General features: G+C 49.9%; 5 protein-coding genes and 1 pseudogene across 7 annotated transcripts; 2 read left to right on the top strand and 4 right to left on the bottom strand.

Moving 5' to 3' along the window:
- Positions 1-272: 272 nt before the first annotated feature.
- LOC101779265 (gamma-glutamylcyclotransferase 2-3) lies at positions 273-1,527 on the top strand (the record flags this gene model as incomplete). Its single annotated transcript, XM_012847864.2, is given in 6 exon segments — positions 273-323; positions 639-695; positions 776-816; positions 899-970; positions 1,085-1,164; positions 1,259-1,527. Coding segments are annotated over 6 exon segments (375 nt in total), but the record flags the coding sequence as incomplete, so codon positions are not given.
- A 108-nt stretch (positions 1,528-1,635) lies between these two features.
- LOC101755358 (aspartyl protease 37) lies at positions 1,636-3,182 on the bottom strand. Its single transcript, XM_012847865.2, has 2 exons — positions 2,982-3,182; positions 1,636-2,886 (listed from the first exon to the last, which is right to left on the bottom strand). Exons 1-2 carry the CDS (start codon positions 3,104-3,106, stop codon positions 2,013-2,015), a joined length of 999 nt encoding a protein of 332 aa, XP_012703319.1. The 5' UTR covers positions 3,107-3,182; the 3' UTR covers positions 1,636-2,012.
- A 1,025-nt stretch (positions 3,183-4,207) lies between these two features.
- On the bottom strand, positions 4,208-6,069 carry LOC101778858 (aspartic proteinase nepenthesin-1). Its single transcript, XM_004975710.4, has one exon. It carries the CDS (start codon positions 5,714-5,716, stop codon positions 4,376-4,378), a length of 1,341 nt encoding a protein of 446 aa, XP_004975767.1. The 5' UTR covers positions 5,717-6,069; the 3' UTR covers positions 4,208-4,375.
- A 1,305-nt stretch (positions 6,070-7,374) lies between these two features.
- On the bottom strand, positions 7,375-13,732 carry LOC101777923. Of its 3 annotated transcripts, none has more exons than XM_004975709.3 (6): positions 13,151-13,732; positions 12,771-13,026; positions 10,619-11,310; positions 10,438-10,506; positions 7,998-8,969; positions 7,375-7,874 (listed from the first exon to the last, which is right to left on the bottom strand). In XM_004975709.3, the coding sequence occupies exons 2-6, from the start codon at positions 12,865-12,867 to the stop codon at positions 7,860-7,862; spliced, it is 1,845 nt and encodes a 614-aa protein (XP_004975766.1). In that variant the 5' UTR covers positions 12,868-13,026; positions 13,151-13,732; the 3' UTR covers positions 7,375-7,859. The 3 variants fall into 3 exon arrangements, with proteins under 3 accessions (XP_004975766.1, XP_004975765.1, XP_012703288.1); XM_004975708.3 differs by having other exon boundaries at positions 10,438-10,524; positions 13,151-13,731; XM_012847834.2 differs by having other exon boundaries at positions 10,438-10,524; positions 12,771-13,011; positions 13,151-13,731.
- A 1,271-nt stretch (positions 13,733-15,003) lies between these two features.
- Positions 15,004-18,481, top strand: LOC101777512 (annotated as a pseudogene).
- A 191-nt stretch (positions 18,482-18,672) lies between these two features.
- LOC101754954 lies at positions 18,673-24,069 on the bottom strand. Its single transcript, XM_004977978.4, has 3 exons — positions 22,942-24,069; positions 22,457-22,829; positions 18,673-18,934 (listed from the first exon to the last, which is right to left on the bottom strand). Exons 1-3 carry the CDS (start codon positions 23,803-23,805, stop codon positions 18,798-18,800), a joined length of 1,374 nt encoding a protein of 457 aa, XP_004978035.3. The 5' UTR covers positions 23,806-24,069; the 3' UTR covers positions 18,673-18,797.
- Between the last annotated feature and the right edge of the window lie 1,043 nt (positions 24,070-25,112).

Raw genomic sequence — 25,112 nt, 5'->3', positions numbered from 1 at the left:
CCCCCCCCCCCCCCCCCCCCCGCGTGTCTCTACCTCTCTGACTTGTCTGTGATGAGCATGAGCATTCATACAGTAGGATGCGCTATGATTCGGTAGTACAACCACATGATTTAGTAAATTCATAGCTACCTGCAAAAGCTTTTTCATGATAGATGTTACTCCCCCATGTTGTCATCTTATTCTGTATGTCAGTATGATATGATAGCCTGCCAATCCTGTGCACGGTTCATGCATTGATTTTGCGAGTTAATCTCTCCATTTTACATCTGTAGTGGGGAATTGCCTACAAAATAAGGGAGGAAGATAAGCAGACAGCTTTGGAGGTAAGTTTATTGCAAATCAGCCAGATACTGTTCACCAATACAACTGTCCAAATGATGACACTAGAATGTTGCTGGTGTTCCTTACCTGTCATCATGGAAATAAACAGATTGGATGATACCCCTGAACTCATATGTTTTTTTTCCTACAGTCTCCAGAAATTATGATCAAGTCGTGAATGAGTTTATGGAATTGCCATATATATGAACTTTAATGTGTTTATCTTGATGGTACTTGTGGCAGCAATCTCGGCACGAACTGATTTTGTGTTGCTTACCTTGCTTCTATTGGTATTTACCTTCAGATTTGAATTGCAGTATCTAGAAGTCAGAGAGAAGCAGTATGATGAGAAGGTTTACCTTGACTTGTATACAGTAAGATACGAGTGCTGGAACTGTTTCCCTTTTTGACAGTGTTCCTCGTGTAACTACTCATAAGCTGTAATAACTTTCAGGATTCATCGCCCAAAGTACCAGCAGTAGCAAATGTGATGGTGTAAGTGGTTCTTCTGTAATTTCGAATAAGCATTTCATGCATACCAAATTTTCACTGATGGAACTGAATACATGGATAACAGATACTTCGCCACAACGAATAAGGAGAGCAACAAAAACTATCTTGGTCCTGCACCTCTGGAAGAAATGACCAGGTATGATATCCCATTAGCTTTTGCACTACTAGACTGTGCAACTGAACCTGTTGTTAACTTATGGTAAAACTTGTGCCATGTTTAGTTTTCTAAGAAAACTTTTGCTGTGTTTAGGCAAATTTACCTTGCTGAAGGCCCATCTGGACCTAACAAAGAGTATCTGTTCAAACTTGAGGATGCCTTAAACAAACTAGGTGAGGTTACCAAGGTTTTACTCTTCTATAGAATTTTTAAGAACAATAGAACAATCTGAGGCATGGGCTTCAAAGTTCAAATATTTGATGACAGGAGTTGTAGACCCACATGTCCAGGAACTGGCGAATGCTGTGCGTGAGTATTCTGACGCCAAATTGTCTGAGTGAATAACTGAATAACAGCATTTCCCCCTTCTTTCAGGGGTAAAGATTTCCAAAGAAAGTTAGAATTCATTCATGCCCAAACATTGCTATAATCTTGTGTAAATAAGCTGCTTTTTAATATGGCTGTCTTGTGATTATATTCCTGTGGCATCCTGTTCATCCATGAATGGTATTTTGAAAACTTACTTTAGAGATTTACAGAGGTAACCTTGGGGTTTTCCCTCCTCTTTGTTCTTTCTAAGCTGGAATGAAAATTAACGTTTTCTTGCTATCAGTACTTTCAACAACAAATAACAAGAGGAGGCTACCAAAGAAGAATGGACCAAAGAAATGATGTGCTATTGTTATGCTATATAAAATTCCAAAGTCCTTCAAATTTTCTAGGTCTGACCGGCGTTAGAAAAAAAAAACAGATTTCATAAATTGACCAGAATCCTGTCTGGAAATGCTAGAACATTTTCCTGATCATTGTTATCTCCTCTTCACCTCTGGCTGACGAAAACTGAAAGGATGCACTTTTCTACGTAGTTCAGAAATTTCAGGCAAAGGCTAATTCAGACCATCACCGGTATCTCTAATCTCCTGATGTGCAATTTCATTAAAGGTCTAAAATCGTGGCACGCAGTACAAGGTCATGCGATAAGTCCGAATCCACGTGGAACCAATGCGCAATTTCACTAAAATCACTGCATAGATTCGCAGCTGCCCTTAGCGAAGGTGATCCTGCCCCGGCGCAGGTTGTAGAGGACGTGCATGTTCTGCTGCTGGAAGTTGCCCAGGATGGACACCCCCCTGGTCTTGCCGACCATGAGGCACATCATCCGGCCGTCCTCCACAAACAGTCGGTCCCTCTCCAGCTCCAGCCACCGCCCGTCGAACGACAGCGACACCGTCGGCACGTACACCCTGTCCATCCCCACCCCCTCCGGCAGGATGAAGCAGAGGTCCAGCCCCAGGCGGCGCGACGGCGTGGCGCGGGGCAGCCTGATCTCCTGCTCCAGGTCGTCCGCCAGCTCCTCGTACAGCGACGCCTCCAGGAACGAGATCGTCGACGCGATGTCCACGATCATCCCGTACGCGTTCGCGCCGCTGCCGCCGACGTCCGTGGCTGGCGGCGGCGTCGCGGTGGTCCTGACCAGCGTGCGCGGGGTCTGGTCGCCCACGGCGATACCGTCGAGGTTGAGGTAGTAGTAGGACGGGTAGCGCGTGCTGGACGACATGGTGATGGTCACCCGGTCCGACACGTTCAGGACGGCGTCGGCGCCGGCGCCAAGCACGAGCTTCCCCGGGGTCCGGGACGTGGGCGGCGGCAGGCAGTACATGAACCGGTGCACGGAGAGCTGGGACGGCAGCGAGAGCGGCCCGCGGCCGAGGCCGACGAGCCCGGACGCCTGCGCCGGGGGGCCCCCGGCGCTGGTGTCGCTGCAGCCGAAGACGACGCCGTGGAACACGTCGCTGCCGACGGCCAGCTTGTCGATGGCCAGGGTGCCCTTGGTCATGCCGTTCCCGCTGTACTTGTACGTGTACTGGCACGCGTCGTCCTCCTCGGAGCGGCAACTGTAGCACACGCACACGCAGTATATATATAAGGTGTTTGTCAGTGAACGTGCAGGGTTGGTTCGTCCGTGCATGGGTACGTGTGCACGACGTGCCTGTGCTCGTCGAGCTGGCCGCACGTGTCGCTGCTGCACGGCACGACGGCGAAGGAGGACGAAAGCCTGGGGTTGAAGACGGGGTCGAGCTGGCGGTAGCAGCTGAGGCAGGGCTGGCACTGCATCCAGACGAGGTCGGTGGCCGTGTCGATGGCCGCCGAGAACAAGTGCTGCGGCGTGCCGATGCCGAGCTTGACCAGGTACTCGCCCCCGCCGGGCACCACCGGGGCCTCGCCCGCGGCGGCGGCCCTGAGACCCCCGCCTCCGCCGCCGCCGGGGCGCGCCACGACCCCCAGCTGGTTCCGGTCGAGGCTGCGCTGCACGGCGCGGCGGATGAGCTCGTGGCCCGTGAGGTTGGCGTCCACGCGGGCCAGCTCGAGGCGGACCGACCGCTGCCGCGGCGCTGGCGCCGGGCCGTCGCAGCGCGCCGGGAGGACCGGGAGGGCGAGGAAGAGCAGGAGCACCAGCAGCAGCCCCATGGCCAGAGCGCAGAGGCTGGTGCTCGTTTGCGGCATGTGTCCGTTGCTTGATGGCGAGATGGGTCAAGTAGATAAGCGACGGCGGCTTTGTTTCCTCGGCCATACAAAGAAGGTGCTGTGGCCTGTGGCAAAGGCGAACTGGTTAGTGTTAGCATCGCCATCGCGTCGCATGGCACGACATCCTTGTGTTCTTTTTGTGCGCGCGTGTGCTGCTATTTTTTTCAAAGGATACGAATATTTTGAATGCTCCGCTAGAACGTTCGACTTCTCATCTTCTGGGTAGCCGAAATGCACGGCCCGCGCGTCGACGCGGGGGCTTGTGCACGTCGGGTCGTGGCCGCTCTCGAGTCACGGGCACGCCGCCACGGCTCTCACGCTCTGGGCCGCAGCCCCAGAATTCTGGGCCCATTTAGCCGGAGATTCTGGATTACGCTGAATGTCCTCGTTTCTACTACATTATGAATTTCTGATTGTGATCTTAGAGCAATTGAGAATCATCGTCAGGGTCCATTCGGAAAAGGAGAATCATCGTCTCCCAGAAGATCGCTGATTTCAGAAGCGCTAAAGCTCTCCGAAGTGATAGCCTTGAAAACCGAGGCACACAGTTAACGCTGCCTTCGCGAGGTCTAAACGCTGCTAAAACGCAGGGATTTCTCAAGTCAATTCGAGGTCACCCCATGGACCAAATGGGTCTCCGTCTCCGTCTCCGTCCTAAACCTCCCCGCGACTTCCCCAGCAATCCAAGCAAAAGCAAAGCCCGCCCATTGTTCCAGCAGACAAATGAAATCAGCGCGTCGCGAACATGATATCTACAGGTCCACGTGACCAATAACCACCCATCAACATCCAGTGAAAATACAACCGCATACGTACACGCATACACGCAGGGCTACGAAGCCAGCACCGGCGGCGAGCTCACAGCTTGTCGCACTGCACGGGCGCGAACGAGAGCGTGTCGGCCGCGACGTCGTACACGAACTGGAAGTTCTGCTGCTGGAAGTTGCCGATGATGGAGAGCCCCCTCGACGCCGCCACGGTGAGGCACAGCGCCCCCGACGCCGAGTCCAGCACCATGTAGTTCTCCGCGGGGAGGTCGAGGTCGGCGCCGCCGTCGAAGTGGAACACCAGCTTCGGCACCTGCACTCCGTCCACGCCCTTGGCGGGGGCCCGGAAGCACAGGTCCAGCCCGATCTCCGACCCGTCGACGACCGGCAGGGACATCTGCGCCACGAACGCCTTCTTCAGGGCGCGGTAGCCCTGCAGCTCGAGGTACGTGATGGAGGTGCCGGAGTCGACGATGACGCCGCCCGTGCCGTCGTCCTGGATCGCGAACGCCGAGGTCGGGAGGGTGATGTGCGTGGACCCGACGGTGAGCCCCGTCAGGGTCACGTAGTAGAAGGACGGCTGGCTCGGGTTCTTCACCAGCGGGGTGCTCTGCACGGGCGCCGTCGCCGCGCTCTCGGAGATGCCGGCGACGGAGCCCAGGAGCAGCGGACTCTTGCTCGTGGCGTCGAGGGAGGTGAGGCAGTAGGAGAACTTGTCCAGGCCGAGCTGGGTGACGAGGGAGAGCGGGCCGCGGCCGAGCCCCACGAGCCCCGCGCCCTGCGAGAACCCGTCGCCCTCGTTGGTGTCCCCGCAGCCGAACGCGACCTCCGGGAGCTTCGACTTGGCCAGCGTGAAGGTCTCGGTGGCCAGCACCCCCTGCGTCGACGAGGCGTCGCCGTAGGTGTAGGTGTAGCCGCACCTCGACGCCGACGTGCAGCTGGACGAGGGGAGGTCGCCGCACAGGGCGCTGGAGCACGGCACGGGGGCGTAGGTGGACGACGACGACGGGTCGAACACGGGCGTGCTCTGCTTGAAGCACTCCACGCACGGCTTGCACTGCGTCCACACCAGGTCGCTGCCGGTGTCCACGATCGCCGCGTACGACAGCGCCGGCGTGCCGATGGCCAGGTCCATCAGGAACTCGCCGTTGCCCGCGTGCACCGGCACCTGCAGGTCGCCCCCCGATGCAACAGCCTTGCTGCTCGACGGGATCGGCACGCCGGTGGTCCTCGCGACGAGCCTCGACATGCGGTGGTGGCTCCGGCGCGCCGCCCGCTGCAGCAGCTGCAGCCGGGAGTAGTTGCCGTGGGCGTCGACGTGCGTCAGGCGCACGCGCAGGCCCTTGGGGTGGGGCGTCCCGGCCAGGGCGCACCTGGCCGCCGCGGCCACCACGGCCACCAGCAGAAGCAGCCGTGCTAGCGACGACTCCATCCTTTTGGGTTGGAGCTTGGAAGGGCAGCGAGAGAGGGAAAGCTAGTGTGGGGGTGATTCCTTCTTCTATTGGACGGAGGCCAGACTTATACCTGTGTGATCATGAATATAAAAGCATCATTTGGTAGTTATAGTTAGGTTTGCTCTACAAGACCATATGCAAATAAAACTGTGGGAATCATCTGATTATTGTAAGCAAGTGTAAAATACAAGCTCTCAAGAAAACAAGAGTACACGACAGGGGAGTGGAAAGAGAGATGATGGAGGAGGTGAGAAAGCAGCCAGTGGACAGCAAGCCTTCCAGGGCGATGAAGCAACGGTGAACGTCTGAAGGAGACTGGGATGTGGATTTGGACCTACTAATTGGAGGTAGCTAGCTGCTTTATCGCACAACAAGCTTCTCCTTGGCGCCTGTTTGGTTTGTAGTACTCGATAACATTTTTTCCTTGGCTGATTGTGTGCACCAACGTGGCCTTTTAGGTCCAAATGGTTACGAATTTGATAGCTGCGTTTCGCTTTGGAACGTTCCTCCGAGTTATTTGCCTGTGCTGTCCTACATGATTTCTCTCTAGAAGCACCGCACTTTTCATGTTTAAATTCGAACTAACGGATGCGATTTACAGTCCGGTCTGCTACTAAAGTTGTGTGGCTCGTTTGCGAGGAAAGTAGACAGATTTGTTGTTTGACTCCTTTGAAAAGGGAGGAGCTAGGTAGCCAACACACGTATGATGCCTAAGTTGGTGAGCAACCGGCCGGTCCAACTGGGGCTTTTAGATTATTGCTTGGCCCCTGACCATGTTCGTCTACCTCGGCTAGCTTGTTTCCCTTGCAAGTAAGTCATGATTGGGATTGCACTTGTTTGGGGGTGATTAGGTGCATCGATCAGTGATCAAATGATCATACTACGCTTATATCTTCTACCCCGTGCGCACCCCATGCGCTCTACGCACCCATCATCCAAAATACAAAGAATTAAACAAGACGGAGCGTTCTATATGCACGCGACTAGTTTGTATGACGATGCTTTGACCCAAACCGTCGCGAGAGAAGGCAGCAGCCAAGACTTTTGCCACACGTACAAACCAGGTTGTGCATCGCAAAATCAATCTTCGCAAATAAGGCGAACAAGCCAACGTGTGGGAGCTTCTTGTGACGAGGGTGTAGCGTTCGGTGAGCAATTTTCTGAGCTGCTGCTATTCTTTGGGGAGTCGTCGATGGGTGTAGGTGAGAAAGCAACATTTTACCTGCAAAAGCACATATATATGATAGAGATTATGTTTCGTGACGACTGGTCCTACGAATCTGTTACGTAGATCAGCGCCGTCCACCTTCCTCTCTCTCTGTACCGGGGGCAGGTGCCGAAAAGCCCAACCATACGATTCCGTGTCATAGGAGAATATTGTGACACAATACTGGATAACGAGAACTGTTACTCAGAAGACGTGGTAGCTTGCGGGATACCCGAAAGAATTGTGTACGAGCACTCGGAAAGAAGTTGAAGTTGAACGATCCAAACCAATCACGGGGCACTATGAGATAGACCTTGATGTTAACCCATCAGGAGAGCTACTGAGCTTTAGCCGATCGCAAAATTGAAAGAGTAAACGATGCCACGATAGCAAGAACGAAACCATAAAAAGACGCTAAGGCAAGCAAAATTCAAGACCAAGATAATTCCTGTGCACCTTTTTCATGTTAAGCGCGACCATTCTTTTTTTCCCATCTTTTTTTCTGAAAAACAAAAGATAAGCGATGAAAAGTAAAAAAAAAAAAGACAGCCTATTCTTCTTTCGGAGCAACGCACACCTATGTGCCTCCAACGCCAGACAAGACTTACATTTGGTGTATTCCTTCTGGGAAAATGAGGAAGAAAAACCCTAAAACCTCTTTTAAGCGGGGGGGAATTATCGCGCTACCCATGAAACCTCCCCCCACCGAACAAGCATTGGCAAAAACAAAACTCTTCATTTGCTAAGCTAGACAATCATTCCCTCATCAGTTGACTGAGGAAGTTACCAAAACTTGGCATGCCACGGCTTCCACAGCCACATGTTCTCGGCATGGTGGCCATACAGTTACGTTGCTCCACAGATCCACAGATTCGGAGATCAGCCCCTGCACTCCTGAAGCTTCTGTTGCAGCCTCACGTTCTGCCTAGCTACAAAGCAAAAAACGTTGCAAATATAGGAAAAGTTTAGCAACCCATCTAGCACTCCAGCAAATTGCAAGTACATTGAAGTAAATTCAATCAGCTAGACAAGAGAATGTAGCAAGCACTTACACAATCAGCAATCTCCTCTTGCTGAAGAGGTTGAACTACTTCGTTCTCATCCCAGCCCATAGATCTCAGGAGGTTCAACTCTTCCTCCTCACCTGCCCCAATGGACTCGAACTCTTGAGCAGGACAGGGTTTCTCCTCCCCTGCTCCAGTGTGTTCGAACTCATGAGCAGGATGGGCTCCCTCCAGTGGCAAATCAGCTTCATTGTCAACAGAGTTGGAAATCACGGAACTATCGTTTATATAGGCAGGTTTCACAGGCAGAACATCTTCAATGTTGTCTGGCTGGGGCTTCTTGGAAGCTAAATCTTCTGTGCCAGCAAATACTGGTAAAGAGCTGGCATCCCTGTCGTCAACTTGAATCCCCAGAGATCCCTCATCTAAAACATTATGAGATTCTGAAGGCGGAATGATTTCCTCATTGTCAGACAAGTGTTGCTGAGATCCCTCACAAGAATATGCTTCTTCACAGGAACTGCTTCCATTTTCAATAAACTCGGGACAAGAGTTCTGCTGATCATCAACCAGACTAGATGGAGATTCAGTAGCAGTGCTCGAACCATTTGCAGACTTGCTACGCAATGTCTGAAAAAAATCTTGCTTGCCTTTTGCACTTGCTTTTCTATCACCAATTGAACCTTGCAGCAGATGCAAAGAACGACCATTAATGCCAAAATTAAGCTTTGGGTTGACAACAGACTTTCTCATAGGTTCCATTGAAGAAGATCGACCTAGAACAGGGCTCACAGGATTGCTGGTGCTGTCTTTGGCAGCAGTATTTACAGTACCATTCTGTTCACGGGTAAGGACTTGAAGGCTGCCTGATTGAGACGGCTTTACAAGCTCAGTTTTGACTGGAGTGCGAATAGAGCTGCTAGATGGCTGCAGTGACAGTTGCGGAGCAACCTTGATAGGACCATTAGAATCTCCAACTCTTGCACCTTTAGATTTTAATTTATCCAAGGAATTTGATGCCTGTACAGTATTCCAAATGAATTAGTTCAAACAACCATGCCACCAACTCAGTAGAAGAGAACATTACTCGACAAATATGTGAAACAAACAAGGAAATGCAGTCAGAAGAACATTCACCTCAACGAACTTTTCTACTGGATTTTAGTGATGATAGGAAATATATAACATTCCAATGCTGATGATGCAATGCAATAATAAACAGATGATGTTCTGATAAGCAATAATACTGGCAAACTGATTTAGACTTAACAGAACATCTAATCTCTTGTCAGTTACCAGGCATCATAATTTAGCGCGAGTATTTCAGTTGCCCACTAAATTCTGCACAGTAACTTACACTCCGCAGCCAGACTACTGATAGCACAAAAAAGATGGAAACATGTTGCTACGCTATAGCTCCTTTCACATGAGTGGATGGATAATAGAAAACTTACATTAGAAGGAACATTAACCATAATAAGTAGCTACAAGAGATCAGTTGGTGGTATAAATGAATCACAATTTCTAACAATAGTAATATCACCATCAATAGTACAACAGCATTGCTGCAATCAAGAGTAACTGAAAACTAAGTGCTAGCTATGTTTCTTGTATTTGTTGCCACAAAACCTATATAATTTCACCACCCAAAACTTTCCAAATGTTAGCTAATCGGTGCCAATGAAAATATCAAAGGCACAAAGTCCATATCAGGATTCAGGATGGACCGTGACAAAGCAAATCACATTGTAAACAAGTTGTGATTAATCAGGAACGCACATGTTAAACAAAGCATTTTCTGGTGCCATGTATATCTTTTGGTGACCTTTTAATTGTCCAAATCAATTTGGTAAAGCACTATCAACAGTTTGATAAGCAAGGTTACAGATGAAAGAAAAGAAGTTGCTTCCCAATTTAAGAGTGAAGCATGTACTTTGAAAATACTTGCTCATATGAAATTTTACAGCACTAAATAATTAATGTAGGAAAATATTCAGGATTCTACAATTTGAAAACAGGGAAATGCGTAGATCCAATTCCAAGCATGTGCGTTCAAAAAACAAAGCAATCAGTTCCAGTAATTTTGTTTGCGTAATTGACTATATCTCTTAGCGCTCACAAGGTAATTGCCAACACCTACTAGGTCATGGGTAAAATGAAGATTAAATAACATACAATGGGAAATCTTAGTTCAAATGCATTGACTATGATCGCTAACCAAATAGCATGGAACAAAATATGATCTTGTGATAATGAAGTTAGCTGACACGGTTGATTTCACTAATAAAAAGGAACTCAAAGGAAGTGTTAGTTGAAGCATTCTTTGCACATAACTGTACTCCTTGATTATAAAATACAAAAAAGATGATAAATATATTTGTAATGACTGTGCTGTCCTCAAAAGGCCATAATATTTACCAAACAAGATGGAAAGAGACTAAAGATCTTAAGCATGCATTGGCACAAAGGCAATAAACTGGGTACTTACAGAAATTTTGTTCGACGATGGTGTAAGAGGTCTTAGAATGCACTGCCTCATAGTCCGTTCTTCAATTTTCTGAGCATCAATTGATAGCTGAATAAATAGAACCAAACATGCAAGTTTTAAATCAAGAGAATGGAATGAGACACGAATGGGAAAAACATAAGAAATCATATTGATTAACTACCTGAGGTGCGGTGGAAATCTTTAATGGTGACTGCATTACTGTTTCTGCCATGCTCAGCGCACTCCCAGAATTGGACACTTCAGACTGTTTACTTAAACCAGCGGGTGATGAAGAAGTGGAGATGGAGTTAATGCTTGGATCGCTGAGTAAAGGTACTTCTGCTAGCACTGAATTCCAGCCTTCAGATGCAATGACTAACGGTATGCTCTGAATTGGGGTGCTAATTCCAGGAGATGGAACTCTACCTATGTCTTGCTTTCCATTTTTGTCCTCAGAACCGAGGTATGGGAATTCTCGCTCAAAGGAGATGCCACCAGTATCCTTTTTAGATATATTACCATTTTCCAAACTTACTCCTGCCCGATTTGATACTGACACCTTTGAACGAGTACGGTTAAGCCTATCCTTTTCAGACCTGCATGAGCTAAACGACTCGAAGCCATCACGTAAAGGGTCCTCTAGCTGAACCAACTTACTCTCCCGGTCACGAAAATCAGGGTCCTTTTCTTGCACCCTTTCCCTGTTGTGCCTTCCAAAACTAGAATAGCCTCTTGATTTCCCCGTACCATCACGATCATTCCGCCTTGGCCCACCAGAGCCTGAATTCCTCCGGGACGAGGACTGTTGGGAGCTCCGATCACGATCACGCCCTGATGAACGGTTTCTTGATGAAGCACCCCTGCCTTGATCATCTAAGTCATCCAAGGAAGATCTTAGTACATAATGCCAATAAAAAAGCATCAAGATGCAAATCAGTGTAACTAACAAATAATGAACAATTCATGCACATCCATATGAACCGAGTATTAAACATCAACGATATATATTGTAAGAAGCACTAAAACAAAAGATCCCATAAGCATAGAAACGCTATTATTTTCTAATTAGCACAGAAACATAAAGGATAATCCCCATGCAATGTCTCCAATAAGCAGCCAAGACGCAACAAGCAACAAAATAAATGTACAAGCACACTAGGAGAAAGCTCAAATAATCTCCAACACGCTAATCATAACTGAAGGGACGTGCACTCATCTCCCCCAGAACCCATGCATCAAGGACTCAGTGATGCCGCGAAAGCGACAATTTGCCTTCGTATTGAATTCTTGATTTGCCACCTCTGCAGTTACATTCACCATTTGTGGAAAGCATGGCCTGGTAATGAATTGGTTTACTTGGTTATAAATTTATGTTTAATCATTGCCGTGCGCTTACCATTTGCTTTGTTTGTGTATATTAGTTGCACGTGGAAAACCAGGCTTTAAAAATCCCTAGTGTTCTCTACACAATACAATAGGCAAGAAAATGTTGGTGGAAACCCAAATAGAAAAGGCGCACGTGAGGATTATGTTTCAGGCTTTACGGATGTGATTGACGTCATGGATGATTGGTGTTCGAGTGCACTCTTACGTATACAGAGTTGCGTGTGTCCGCCGTTCCTAATCCTTACTCACTATTAGAAAGAGGTTGATGGATTGCTGCTACACAGACTACAAGAGCATCACTGAAACTGGACTAACAGACCAGGAAAAGAACAAATACTTTGAACAACCCCCCAAGGTTCCAACAAAGAACCCAGTACTCCAGTAAGAAATTTGCCTTACATGTGAATCCCAAACTTCACAATAATCATTGCAGTTACATTGTTACACAATAAACTGAGAAACGTCAGTTCCTCAATATACAAGGCAAAGGCTCATATCCAAAGCAATGTCTCCCTAACAGCTTCCCTTTGATAGTGACCATAGTTAAGCACACTTCTAATGCAAGTACGCAACCAGGAACTAACTGAGGCAATGAGTTACATGGAACATAATAAATAGAACACCTCACCATGCAGACATTGCTCCTATTGCACAATGACAGAACAAAACAGCGCACCTGTGGAAGCCTTGTTTTTAGCTAGCATGAGTTGAAATGAGGCAGCAAATTCTCACCATAAAACTGAACTAGCTTCCGCCATGCATAAACAAAAGCCACCGCTTGGCATGTATAAAACTAGGTACTGGCGGGATAACTGCTGTATCCGGTGTTACTATAAGCCTATCCGTTACAACTTCTCATCATAACTGACATAAATTGCATGATAATTCTATCCACTAGAGACTATAGCAGCACAAACAGATAAGTAACGTGCGTCGTGCGAGCTCACCTGCGCGGGGTGAAGTTGCGGGCCGTAGAGCCGTGACAGCTACCGTAGCTGGCCGCAGCAGCCATTCCGGCTTCAACGAGGGCTCAGCTCGCTCCATGCCCGCGACGAAATCAGCAGTGTCCGCCAATCCAGTCCACCACCACCAGGGGCGGACTTAACGTCGGGCATGGGGGTTCAGTTGAACCCCCGAATTATTGGGGAAATGAACCGTTCGTGCACCTTTGTGGATTGATCTTCCGCGCTGGAGAATAAAAACCTAATCAGGCCATGCACGGATTGGATTGGATTAGCAGGGTACCACGTCGATAACAAATCCTCAGGTCCTCGGGAACAAAACGAAGTCCTTTGACAATCCACCGGAGCAAGCTAGGGTTACTAACCACCGAAAGAAGAGGATTCGATCCACGCCCGGGTGGATCTCCACCCCCACGCCACTCAAGCACCAACAGAGCGCGGGGGCGGCGAGAAAGGGGGCGCGCCGCCTCCCGACGAGGGGGGATTTCCGCGGAAGGAGCCCCCCGCCTCGCGGGCCCGAGAAGGTCACCCGATGACGGGCCGGTCGCGACAATTCGTGGCGGCAGTAGCAGGGAGGGGGAGAGACGAAACCCTCGGATGGGAATCCGCGACAGCGGCTGCGACGGGGGCGCGGGTCGGTCGCAGGGAGGCGGCGGCGGCGGCGGCGACCCGCGGAGGATTGGGGAATTTCAGCGGGGGTGTGCCGGATTCGGGGACGGGCTCGGGGGAGGCGCTTCGGGGGCGGACGGATTTGGAGCGCCGGATTTCGGACGGGATTTTTCCTCCCACGGGAATTTCTGTGCCTCCGGTGGGTTTGTGAATTTCGTAGGGGGAGGCGCGTGTGTGGTGGTGTACTTGTCTGTCTCGGCGGGGGGAGAGAAACCCTAAGCAAACTGTGGCTTTCAGCGCCCTCCTCTCCTCCTCTCTCCTGACCTCTCTACGAGTTCGATGACGGTTGCTGGTGTCTGGTTGTCTTGTCCATTCCACTTGGGTTTATCTCTTCATCTCGTTCGGACACCGAGTACATTTTTGGCAATCCGAGTTTTCCCTTGGGATTTTGTTGGTTGAAAATTTATGTACCTAGATCTAGAGATAGGTGATAGAGAGTTCCAAAAGAGTGCTACCATGTTCCTCTCTTCTGGAAAAAGAACATTTTGAAAGTAGCGACAAAACAACAATTACGTGTAAAGAACACATGTGAGATAAGTATATGTATGGAATAAAACAAAATTGTATTTTGTATAGTCTCACTCGTAACGTATAAGTGACTTTGTCGTGTTGCGGTCATATATTCAAGGCGGTGTTTTTTAGACTCATACGATCCTTAGCATATTGTCCAAACTTTATAGTAATCTAACGGTTCACAACATCTAGTGGTGGAGTAATTGCATTTTTATTATATCTTTGTTAGGAAATACCATGACGTAACTGAGGGGTATTTGGATTTTAAGTATCATTAGGATGAAAAGTTCACTTAGCGATAAAAAGAACACGATTTGATGGATTGAGAAGGAAAGCGGCGTGAAACAATATCTTACTGTTGGTGAACTAAAACTAAAACCATTTTAATGAAATGCTTTGTTAGAATATAAATTTTCAATTTTTTTTGAAGGTAACTATAAGAGGGCTGCAAAATCATTTAAGAAGAAGAAACAATGCAAGTCTTACATAAGGTTCTATTACATAAAAGAAGATGAACTCGCTCGGACTAAATTGGTAGACTAACATGAAAAATAAATTACACAGTAGGTTCACTAAACACGAGAAAAATTTGATCCTAAGAACAAATACTCTGCATAAGACTAAAACTATTCTTTCAACTAGTTCAACGAAATTTAAATGTGATCCTATGACTAAGTACTAGGAAATTGAAGCGCATAATTTGACTTACATACAACAATTAGATGGGTCCTAAAATCTCTCTACTTTTTTACTAAGTCTCAATCTCTTTTGTACTAGGAAGGAATGATAACTCTAATCACTTAAATGTGTAGATCGTTTTCCTCGATTAATTTACGAAGGTAAAAGAATGGAAAATGTCATTATGTTAGAGGAAAAATTATTAGATTGTTTTTAGCGGACTGTTTAAATGTAGTAGTTATTTCGGGCTGTGTGCGCCTAAGCCTAAAGGCCTGCCTACCCCGGCCCGGGGGGCAAAATCAGGCCCCGTCCGGCCCATCCAGGCCCAGCCACTAACCTTAAACTCGACGAAGGGTCGCTCGCAGGCACACCAATCACGTCGTGCACCTGTGGTCATCTCCGATTCTCCGCCGGCGGCCGCGCCGGCGCCGCCGAACCCGCCTCCAACCTCCTTCCACTGAAGCACGCCGGGTACGCCGACGAAGGAGCTCGTGGTCCTCCTCCTCCTCTACCGGATGCAGCTGGGGCCCATTTGGAGTTGGGATTGAGTGGTGAGGAACCCTAACTTGATTGGATGCATTTTTTTTTCTGAGTCGGAATGAGTTTTGTGATGAAACATCGATCAATTCCGAATCATTATCATCCTCCATCGGATGCTAGCGTGGGTTTTTTAAATACATTGTGGAGCACTGATCTAATCCATCTATTCACTGGTCGTTTTGGTACGGTTCGTTAGTGTCTTGTTTAGCATGATCTCAATCGAGGCATAGGACTTGGGGCCTGAGGTGTGGATGCTTTACATATTACAAAAGACCCGAGGGGTTCAACTGAACCCGTGAACCCTCGTTCCTTGTATTAAGTCCGCCCCCGGATGAATGAGGATAAATGAGATCAGCTGGATGCTTGTTATTTTTTTCCAAACTGTGGTATGTGCAACCGTGTGTTGGAAGAATGTTGCCTTGCCATGGCTGTGTTATTCACTCAAAAAGTAGCATATTGATGTGTTCAATGTTGTATAGTTGTATATATGCCCCATGATCTCACTCCCATCCCAAAGCTTATGTATTTTCTTTATAGTTGTCTCTGAATTATGTAGGGCTTAACGGTATGTTTGGTTGGCTAGGCTGGACAGGAGAATGCAAATTTTGTGATTTTAGCTTTTGGATTAAATCACGTTCTTCAGATTTACTGCTATTGTTCATGGCTTAGTTTGTAGGATTACATGGAAAATACTTCTCCTTACATTGTTCAAACATTCTACCTTGTTGTATACAATTAAAGTCATGAAAGTGTCTGCTAAATTCTCCTAAGCGACTAATAGTAAACTAAATCACTTACAGTAGCTTGCTGCTTGCGTGTCCGATGTGTCCTTTTCTTTGTAAAGAATACCATCCATCTGTCCTGCACATTTGTAGTTGATGTGCTGACTTTTGATAATCAATTTGGAATTGCATTTATGAGGGAGACATTTTATTTTGTGTGACATCAAATTGGAAACCCGTGAAACTTGTCAGTGTGTGATGCAGTTTTCATGAATGTTAAGATGTGTTGTTAGCCATTGCTGGCTGTCCTTTCTGACCTGTGCTTAATCATATCTAGCTTGTCTGGCTGTCCTATACTGTTTGCTTTACTGGAGAATGAGCCAATCTGGTAGTATTTGCTTACTCAACATATCATGCTTTTGACGCTTATGTAACTTGTTGAAACTGCAGGGTCTGCAGCGATTCCATAATTACTGTGATATGCATGCTTTTAATTTTATTTCTTGTTTAAATTTGAGGTTCTGATGCTTTACTCCAATACTTCACAGGTTCCTTTCTCTCCTTATTAAGGGCCTGTTTGAAGTTGCTGTGCTATGCTACGTAGTATTCACTAATTACAGCAAGACTTTACTGGGAAGCATCTAAAGGTTCGCTTTAACTGAACAGAATAATACTAGGGGAAGAAGTGCTTTTGAAAGGCCATCCTTATGCCAAACAACCTTATCTGGTGTCTGTGCAACATTTTGAACTATCAGTATTTTACAAGTTTAACCATGAGTAAATGGAAGTGGAGAACTTACACCAGATAAAGTTAGGCCACTTGAAGTTTCTTGCTCATCTTTGTCATGCTTTGTAAATATTAGCTTATGCTTGGAATATATGGTTGAAAATATAAATAATCTTCGACATCACATGATTTTAAAGCTTCAAAGGTACCCTTAAGCTAATTAATTGCTATCAAACTTAACCTAGAAGATTGCAAAACTATTGCTTACCTTACCTTTGTCACATACAAACTTGGAATCTTGCAAAAACAATTTGTTTGGATTTGTGTTTGTTATGTGCACAGCAACAAGACTACGATACATCGTAGAACATCCAAAAGACAGAAGAGTATTGTTCCATTTGTATTATGATGTGATTTACTGATTTGCATAAAAGTATGGATCAATCCTTCATGTTTCATGAGAATGTAATGAAGAGTTCTGTCCTTAGGATTTGTAAGCTTAATGGAACTGTATTGTTTATGGTATTCTACCATCTCTATTTTCCCAGTGTTCCGAAGACATGGCAAGAAGTCCAAGAAACCGTAAGGTGACAGCTCAGCATCTAAGCTCAGCTTCCCATGCTGTGCCTTACGACTACAAGAAAATGAAAGAGTCAGACAAGAAAAATGAATTGCAATCAACCTCAGAGGAAAAGGACTGGAAAAATGCCACCTGCTCTATATGCTTGGAGCGTCCACATGATGCTGTGCTGCTCCTTTGTTCTTCTCATAGCAAAGGTTGCCGGCCATACATGTGTGGTACCAATTATAAACATTCCAACTGTCTTTGACCTGTTCAAAAATGCTTATTCAAGGGACAAACCAGCATGCGATGTCTTAACTGCAGTGGCACCAACTAACCAGAAGCCAAAGGCAATGCTGCTCGCATGCCCTATCTGCCGTGGGGAAGTTAAAGGGTGGACAGTGGTCAAACCTGCACGGCGGTTTCTGAACCGTAAAAGGAGAACTTGTATGCATGAGGATTGCTCATTTGTTGGGACATATAAGAGACTCAAAAAGCATGTCAAGTCCAGACATCGTTCATCAAAGCCACGTGAAGTCGACCCTGTGCGTTTGGCTGAGTGGGAGGAGTTTGAAAATGAAAAGGAGAGGCAAGATGCAATAAGCATTGTCAGTGCCTTGAATCCAGGATCTATTATCATGGGGGACTACATCATTGATCCAAATAGTGACAGCGATAACCCTTATTCCAATGATACCTTCGACTCTGACATGTCCTTGGATGGTGACCCTTATTCCGATGATACCTTCGACTCTGACATGTCCTTGGATGGTGACGAAGGATCTTATCATAGAGATTTTGTGCACAGAGAGAGAGCTCATAGGAGAAACAGGGAAAGAGCAAGTCAAAGTCTCCGTCGTGTTGGGGTTTCTGGCATTCGCTGCAGTGTTCCAAGACGCCCTAGAATGCCATTTCGAGTTGGTTTTGTCAGAAGATCCGTGAGTCAGCCAAGTGAGTTGTTCTAGTTTGTTCATTTGCTGATCTGGCTGCACGGGTTGAGGTTAAAGGAGCTTTTTTTTGTTGGACCATCTTGCATTCTTGCTGTCCCTATGATGAAGGCAGCACTGGATATGTGATCATCATCTGATCAGCATTTCTTTTTTCCATTGAAGTAATTAGGAATAGTTTGTGTTAATGCTAGAAGTCTGGTCAGGTCGTCGTCGTTGTGTTAGAGATCAAAATCATCTTGTAAATCTTAGTCTCACTTGTTTTTAAATTTAAACAATTTCTATATGGTTCCAATTGTTCCAATTTTAAATCTTAGTCTCACATTGCTTTTTTTTTTTTTTGAACTGTTCAGTGTTCTATCTATATGAGCTGACTGACATTCTGTGCTCTTTGCTAACTGGTTTGCTAACATGAGGGTGAAGCATGTTGCCAGAAGCTAAGAGCTCCTGGGCGAGCAATTGATTGTCACATTTTTTACGTTTCTGCTCAAATGGACATTTGGAAAAAAAAATTACTCTACTATCGCTTCAATTTTATACATTCAGAATGGCAGATGGAACCTACATGGAACTTTACAGTGTATGGCCAGCACAATCGCGATGAATTCTTGGTTACATAAATCATACACAGTAACACAGGTATACAGCCATTCCTCAAGATATGCCGATCGTCTTCCCTAGCAGCCACATCACCAGCGAGAACTCGATCATGAACAGCGCGTGCAGCCATGTCCGGTCGACGACGAAGCCGAACACCGTGATCCCCGCCCGGTTGTTCTCCAAGTAGGTCACTGAGCGCCATGGTGATAAGATGAAGCGAGTCACGAGTCACGATTGCAACACTGACGAAATCTGTAGAAGTTGGAAACTAAGGGGTTGTTTGGTTCCACCTTGCTAAATTTTAGTTGCTAAAGTTTAACAACTTTTAGTTGCTAAACTGCCAAACACCCTTGCTAAAACTTGCTAAAGTTGAGTTGCTAAAGTTTAGCACTTTAGCAAGTTTTTGGTTGCTAAAACTTGCTAAGGCCCTGTTTGGGAGGAGGGTGCTAAAATTTAGTCCAGTCCTCTCAAAAAGAGTGCTAAATTTTAGCCTTTGGGGGCGTTTGGGAGGGAGCCTAAAGTTTAGCCACTGCTATACTAAATGACCCTTTTACCCCTGGAGCGGCATGAGCCAGAGGTGCCGGACGCGGCGGCGAGGGTGCGCAGCGTGCGCGGGCCGGAGGTGGTGAGGCGCGTGAAGAGGCCCTGGAGGAAGTAGGACGCCAGCTTCTGGTCCACGTCCCCGTACGGCGAGGCCAGCTCGTTGAGCATCCACATGAGCTGCTGCACGCGCTGGCTGTCGCGCGCGGCCACGGCGCGTGCGCACTGCAGCAGTAGCTGCGCTGCCCACCTCCCGGCGCCGCCGCCGCCCGACGAGGAGCGGCATGAGCCAGAGGTGCCGGCAAGCAGCGCCGTCAGCGCGGGCGCCGCGAGCGCCGTCAGGCCACGGGGGCGGGCGGAGGCGGCGGGGTCGGCGCGGGACCGGGCGGGGCCGGCCGGAGGTCGCGGCGGCGGCGGTGGCGGGCGAGGTGGCGGCGGCGGGGCCGGGCGGGGCCGGCCGGAGGTCGCGGCGGCGGCGGAGCGGCGAAGGCGGTGGGCAAGGTGGAGGCGGCGGGGCCGGCGCGGGGTCGGGCGAGGCCGGCCGGAGGTCGCGGCGGCGGCGGCGGCGCGGCGAAGGCGGCGGGCGAGGTGGAGGCGGCGGGGCCGGCGCGGAGGTCCGGGAGGCGGAGGCTAATGGAGAGAGAGACAGGGGAGGAGAGAGAGGGGAGGGGGCAGGGGGGAAAATGGTCCGGGGGGACCACTTTTTAGTCCATTTAGTCCATTTTAGCTACCCCCAAGTGACTAAATGATTAGTGGGGGCTAAAGTTTAGCCCACAAGATTTAGCCCACCTGTTTGGGAAGCTTGGGGGCTAAAATGGACTAAAGTGGAGGTGCTAAACTTTAGCACCCCTCTCCCAAACACCCCCTAAAAAGTGGGTTGGACAACCTATACCCCTCATTTATTGCTTGTCTCCCCCCTCCTGTGCACCTTTAATAAGGGTAGGTAGGTAGGTCTTTTTATAGCTCATTAAATGCCTTTTAGCAAAGGGAACCAAACAGCCTTGGCTAAACTTTAGCAACTAAAGTTTAGCAAGAGGAACCAAATAGACCCTAAAGACAATACAGCACCTCGCCCCGCGTCGTCTGCTCAGGGCGACTCGGGCGGCCACCCCATCCGCCACCGCCCAGCCCTGGTTCCCCTCCCTCTCTGCCGCCGGAGCTGCCCTGTCCGAAGCCGGGCAAGCAGCAAAGAAGGCGGTGGCGGGGCCACGGCCACTTGCTCCTTCCTCTCGCCCAGGCCACTTCTTCCACCCCGTCCTAGTTTTTTGCCCCGGCAGCAGCACCATGGCTAACGGCCAGATCCTCCTCTGGGAAGGTCGGATCCGCGTGTTTGGACGTCGGATCTGTGCTCTGTCAGGTCTGATGGTGGCGTGCTCGCCGCATGCGGGCGCGGGGCTGCTCCTCTCGGCGTGGCCCGGCGGCGGCGGTGTCCACGACTGGCGCGGTCCAGCAGGGGCACCGGTGTCCGCGGCTGGCTTGGCCCGGCTTCGCGGCGACGACGACGTGTGGCCGGCAGTGGATGCATTGGGCGGAGCGGCGGCCGGTCACGGGAGCGGAGGTGTGTGGTGGGGCAAGGAAAAGGCCGCGAAAGATGCAGCCGGGAGGAGGCCGCGCGTGCGCGGAGGAGGCCCTGCAGCGCGGGGTGCATGCTGCTGGGCAGCGGCAGAAGAGGACGGCTGGCCTGGTGGGAGGCCGCTCGGCGGTGACCGGCATTGCGCGAAGGCCGTGCGGCTATGACGAGGCACTGCGGTGGTGGCCAGGCTTGAGCGGCAGCCCAACGCGGAGCGGACGCCGCGAGGTGCGGCTGTGCGAAGGTGGTCTAAGCGCGGCGGTGGTGTCGCCCCGGTTGGGCTTCCATGGTTGTTGTCCGGGGGGTGCTAGGCTGTGTCCGTGTAGTAGCTAGGGGTGGGTTGCTTTGCTTTGGGTAGAAGCTTTGGCCGCCGATCTTGCTGATGGCGATGGCGGCGGCGTCCTAGGGCATCGTTCTCCTCGTTGGAGTGTCATCTTGAAGCTCCATCCCTGCTGCACGGAGGTCTCTAGTTGAAAACCCTGTCCAGTTTCTGGACGAGCGATGGCGGCGTCGCTGGCGTCGTCCCCTCCTGGGAGGCATCGTCTCTGAAGACCCAACTCAACTTGCGGCATTGCTGGTGACGCATTGATTGTGGGAGGCTGCAACAGGTGGTGGCGGTCCTGCCGCGACGGGCTTGCGGCGCAACAAGGTGGCATGTGCAGGATGGCAAGCTTGATGGGGATTGCTGAGCTCACGTGGAGGCGATCACAGTTCTGGTGGTGGCAAGGGGTCGTCGCATTTTTATCGGGATAGCTGCTTGCAGTGGACCGCGGCGACTGGCATTGCTTGGCAACCGTCAGTGCGGCGTGGGACTGTGTCGAAGGGCGGTGCTTGCAGCAACGATATCGTGGGATGACTAGGCTTTGCAGCAGACTGTGGCAGGTTGTTTAGCTTTGCTAGGCTACTCCGGTGCGGTACATCATCGGAAGACGGCGCAAGTGACTACTTTGGCTTGTTGCCATGGTAGCGAAGGCTATGTACGTGGGTGGAGCAACGAGGCGAAGGCAACCTGCGGTGGCGGCTTGGCTGTTTGATGGAGATCCTGGGAAGCGGGGCAACATTGCTCACCATTCTGATGGCGATTAAAAAAACGGATCCATGACATGGAGTACTGTGGTGGATGTGGTGAGGTCCCCGCACGTTTGTGAGGCATCCTGCGTGAGGTCCGGATCTGGTGCTATCACTCTGTTGGGTGGAGTGTGATGTTGCAGCGACACTTCGGCGAAGGATCCTGCATGATGGTGGCCTTCTCGGTGCGGTGCGGTCTGTTTCTCTTGGTCCCTATCAATGCGGGTCACGCCTAGAGGTTTTGGTGACTACGGGAGAGCGAGAATTTGGTGGATGTCGCGATTAGACTTCGGTTAGGCTGCCTTTGTCGAGTGGAGTAGTACGATCGCGTTGATGTTCCAATCCTGGTCGATGTGTTGTTGAGTTGAGTCGAGTGCGATGGCGTGGTACGATATGTGTTGATGATCCAATCCAATTTGGCGGTGTTTGTGTTGTTTTGTTTCTTTTTATTTGTGAATATAATCGACAGCTCTCGTGGCGTGCCTAGTTGGTTTAAAAAAACACTGACGAAATCAGAGCAGGTGCGCGTGCTTACCTAGCGCCTGCCTCTTCTGGTAGGAGATGTTGGTGACGTGGAAGTACGCGAACCTCGAGGTGTCGACGCTGTCCTCGCTCCGGGACTCGTCGTCATCGTCGGACTCCTCGCCGGAGGAGGCGCTCGCCGCCGAGAAGGGGCTCGAGGGCGCGTGCTGCTGCAGGTAGGCCTTGCTGGGCGAGAAGGCGTGCTGCTGCTGCAGGTACGCCTTGCTGGGCGTCCTGGGGTTCTCCTGGTCCCGGTCCAGGCTGTTGATGGTGGCGTCCGCGTGCCACGCCGCCGCGATGCTGGTGATCGACTGCGTCTTGTGCGTGATCTTGGCCGCGCTGTAGAGGCATACGAGCAGCCCGGTCACGAGGCTCAGGGAGCACAGCTGCAGCAGCAAGCGCATCGGGCATGCACAAATTAAAGAGCACGTTAGGGATTAGCTGAGAAGCAACGTCGTCGCCAATAACGGCACCGGCGGGGGCGCGCGTGGTACTCACGGCGAGCTCGCTGGCGGTGGCCAGGTTGACCTGCGCGCGGGGCCTCGTGGCAGCGAGGAGGGCCGTGAACTGGCTGATCGTGACGATGATGAGGCCGTACAGTATGAACGTCCGGTAGCGGTGGCTGATCCGGCGGAGCTGGGCGCGGATGCGGCGGTGCTGCCTGAGCACGGCAGCGACGTCGGCGCACTGGCCGACGTCCCGCGCGAACCCCGTCATGCGCAGGATCTGCAGGAAGCAGATGGTCCGGAACAGCACGCACGCCATGAAGAAGATGGCGGTGCGGTACATCCACGACGCCACCTCCAGCGCGCACGCCGCGGCGGACCACCAGAGCGGGAAGGGCCGGTTGGTGCAGTACCAGAACACCTTGTACGCGGCGTCGGCGAGGGAGCAGGGGAGCACGAAGCAGGCGAGGAGGCGGAACGAGCCGGCGAGCTCGACGATGTACCCGGCGCGCACGTCCTGGGAGTCGTGGCGGAGGCGGTCGAGGTAGAGCAGCCGGCGCAGGCCCCGGCGGCGGACGAGGGAGTAGAGGGTGGCGTAGGCGAGCGTCGCGGAGAGCGTGAGAGAGGCCTGCACCTGCGTGCCGTAGGCGCGCCAGGGCAGCGCGACGCGCGCGGCCACCGGGACGGCCACGGCGAGGGCCGCGAAGACGAGCCAGGAGACCGCGGGGCTGGAGTCGTCGGAGTGGTCGACGCACAACCACCGGAGGCAGGACCGGAAGCTGCGGAGCTCGTCGCGCGCGTGCGACATGGACCGCATGTAGGAGCCCCGCCGCCGGAGCAGCGGCGTCGACACGGACCCCGCCTCGGCCGAGGCGACGGCGGCCGCCCTCGGGGATGGCGACGGCGTGTCCGCCATCGCTAGCCGCGGTTATTCTCTCTGTGCACTCGTGTTCCTTCTCGCTCCCCCTCCTATCCTCTCGAATGGCTTCCGTTCTGATGGTCGCCCTGGAGTTTCGGGAGGTCGATGCATGCGCGATTGCGCGTGGTGAGCTGGGGTGGTTTATGACGATGGAGGACAGGAGATTTCGTTCGCCATGAATCTTGCTGCCTGTTGCTAGCTGCGATCGACGAGCACGAGTAGCTGACGACCTGTCTCAGATCTGAAAATTTTGGAACATTAGCTGTGAATTTAGCATGCCTGGAATGCCTAGTTGCCGCCTATGATATTTTGCTTCTCTCTTTCCAAGTTCGAACTTCCAAGTTTTCCATTAATGTCTGACGGAGTGGAACAGCTACGAGCTTTCAACCAACCGGTTTCATGGCTGTGCACGTCTGCTGAGTTCTTTGCGGAACCTGAATTCCTTCCGTGTTGTACGAGAACTGAACCGAACCTTTTCCAGTGAAACCGACATGCTAAGGGCTTGTTTGATAGAAGAGTATTGAAGTGGAACGAAACGGATTGAGTCCAAAATGAATTAAATTGCTATCCAATCCCTCTCATTCCACTTCAATCCACTACTTATCCAAACAAATCCTTAGAGAACTGAAAAGCATCCCTTCATCTTGTATCAACTGTTTCTTTACTGAATTGATCACGAGTTTAGCCTGAATATTTCTTACAGATCACGAGATTATCTGATTATACTGGTTTGGACGTCATTTCTCTGATTCCCGTTTCCAGTATGAAAACATGCCATATACCATGCTGTGCGACGTACGTAACTGATGTTTTATGACAAGTTCAAACGGCCCGTTGCTTTTGCACAGTAGCATGCAGGACACATTTCACACGAAAAATCACAGGGATGCCCACTTACAAATGAAGTGCTTCCAAAGCCATTCACCTGGTGTGCACATGACGCAGGTACGTATTGAGCACTGAGATACTTACAGCCACGTTCACCTGTCCTGCACTGAAAGCCTGAAGCATCAAGATGTTTTCTTTCTTTTTCGATGATTTTATTTTTTATTTCTTTTCCTTGTTGGCACATAGGTACATATGTTTCTGAGTTTGTATATTTGTGCACTTAAACAAATCTAAAAAAATTGAGAGAAATGTATGGTACACTGAAGATAAAAAGAAGTGAATTTAGAATACAAGAACAAAAGAATGAGTTTCAACCTATTTTAATTAAGAACAACTGGAACATATATATCATCCTCTAGCTCTGATCCTAAACTTAATATACAAACTGAATTAAAGATGTATATATAGTTTGTTGC

This window comes from Setaria italica, chromosome VII (assembly GCF_000263155.2).
Source record: "Setaria italica strain Yugu1 chromosome VII, Setaria_italica_v2.0, whole genome shotgun sequence".
Classification (NCBI taxonomy): domain Eukaryota; kingdom Viridiplantae; phylum Streptophyta; class Magnoliopsida; order Poales; family Poaceae; genus Setaria; species Setaria italica.
Note: the sequence above shows the minus strand (reverse complement) of the source record. Positions and strands in the feature narration are given on the sequence as shown.

Bases quoted from the DNA above. Each gene is read 5' to 3' on its own strand.
- LOC101755358 (XM_012847865.2), bottom strand. From the start codon at position 3,106: ATGCAGTGCCAGCCCTGCCTCAGCTGCTACCGCCAGCTCGACCCCGTC. The intron at 2,887-2,981 runs GCACGTCGTGCA...CGTGTGCTACAG, and splicing joins GGCCAGCTCGACGAGCACAG to TTGCCGCTCCGAGGAGGACG.
- LOC101777923 (XM_004975708.3), bottom strand. From the start codon at position 12,867: ATGGAGCGAGCTGAGCCCTCGTTGAAGCCGGAATGGCTGCTGCGGCCA. The intron at 11,311-12,770 runs GTGAGCTCGCAC...TGGATGACTTAG, and splicing joins CGCAACTTCACCCCGCGCAG to ATGATCAAGGCAGGGGTGCT. The intron at 8,970-10,437 runs GTAAGTACCCAG...AATACTGTACAG, and splicing joins CATCGTCGAACAAAATTTCT to GCATCAAATTCCTTGGATAA.
- LOC101778858 (XM_004975710.4), bottom strand. From the start codon at position 5,716: ATGGAGTCGTCGCTAGCACGGCTGCTTCTGCTGGTGGCCGTGGTGGCC.
- LOC101754954 (XM_004977978.4), bottom strand. From the start codon at position 23,805: ATGGCGGACACGCCGTCGCCATCCCCGAGGGCGGCCGCCGTCGCCTCG. The intron at 22,830-22,941 runs GTGAGTACCACG...TTGCTGCTGCAG, and splicing joins CCACCGCCAGCGAGCTCGCC to CTGTGCTCCCTGAGCCTCGT. The intron at 18,935-22,456 runs GTAAGCACGCGC...CATGGCGCTCAG, and splicing joins CCAGAAGAGGCAGGCGCTAG to TGACCTACTTGGAGAACAAC.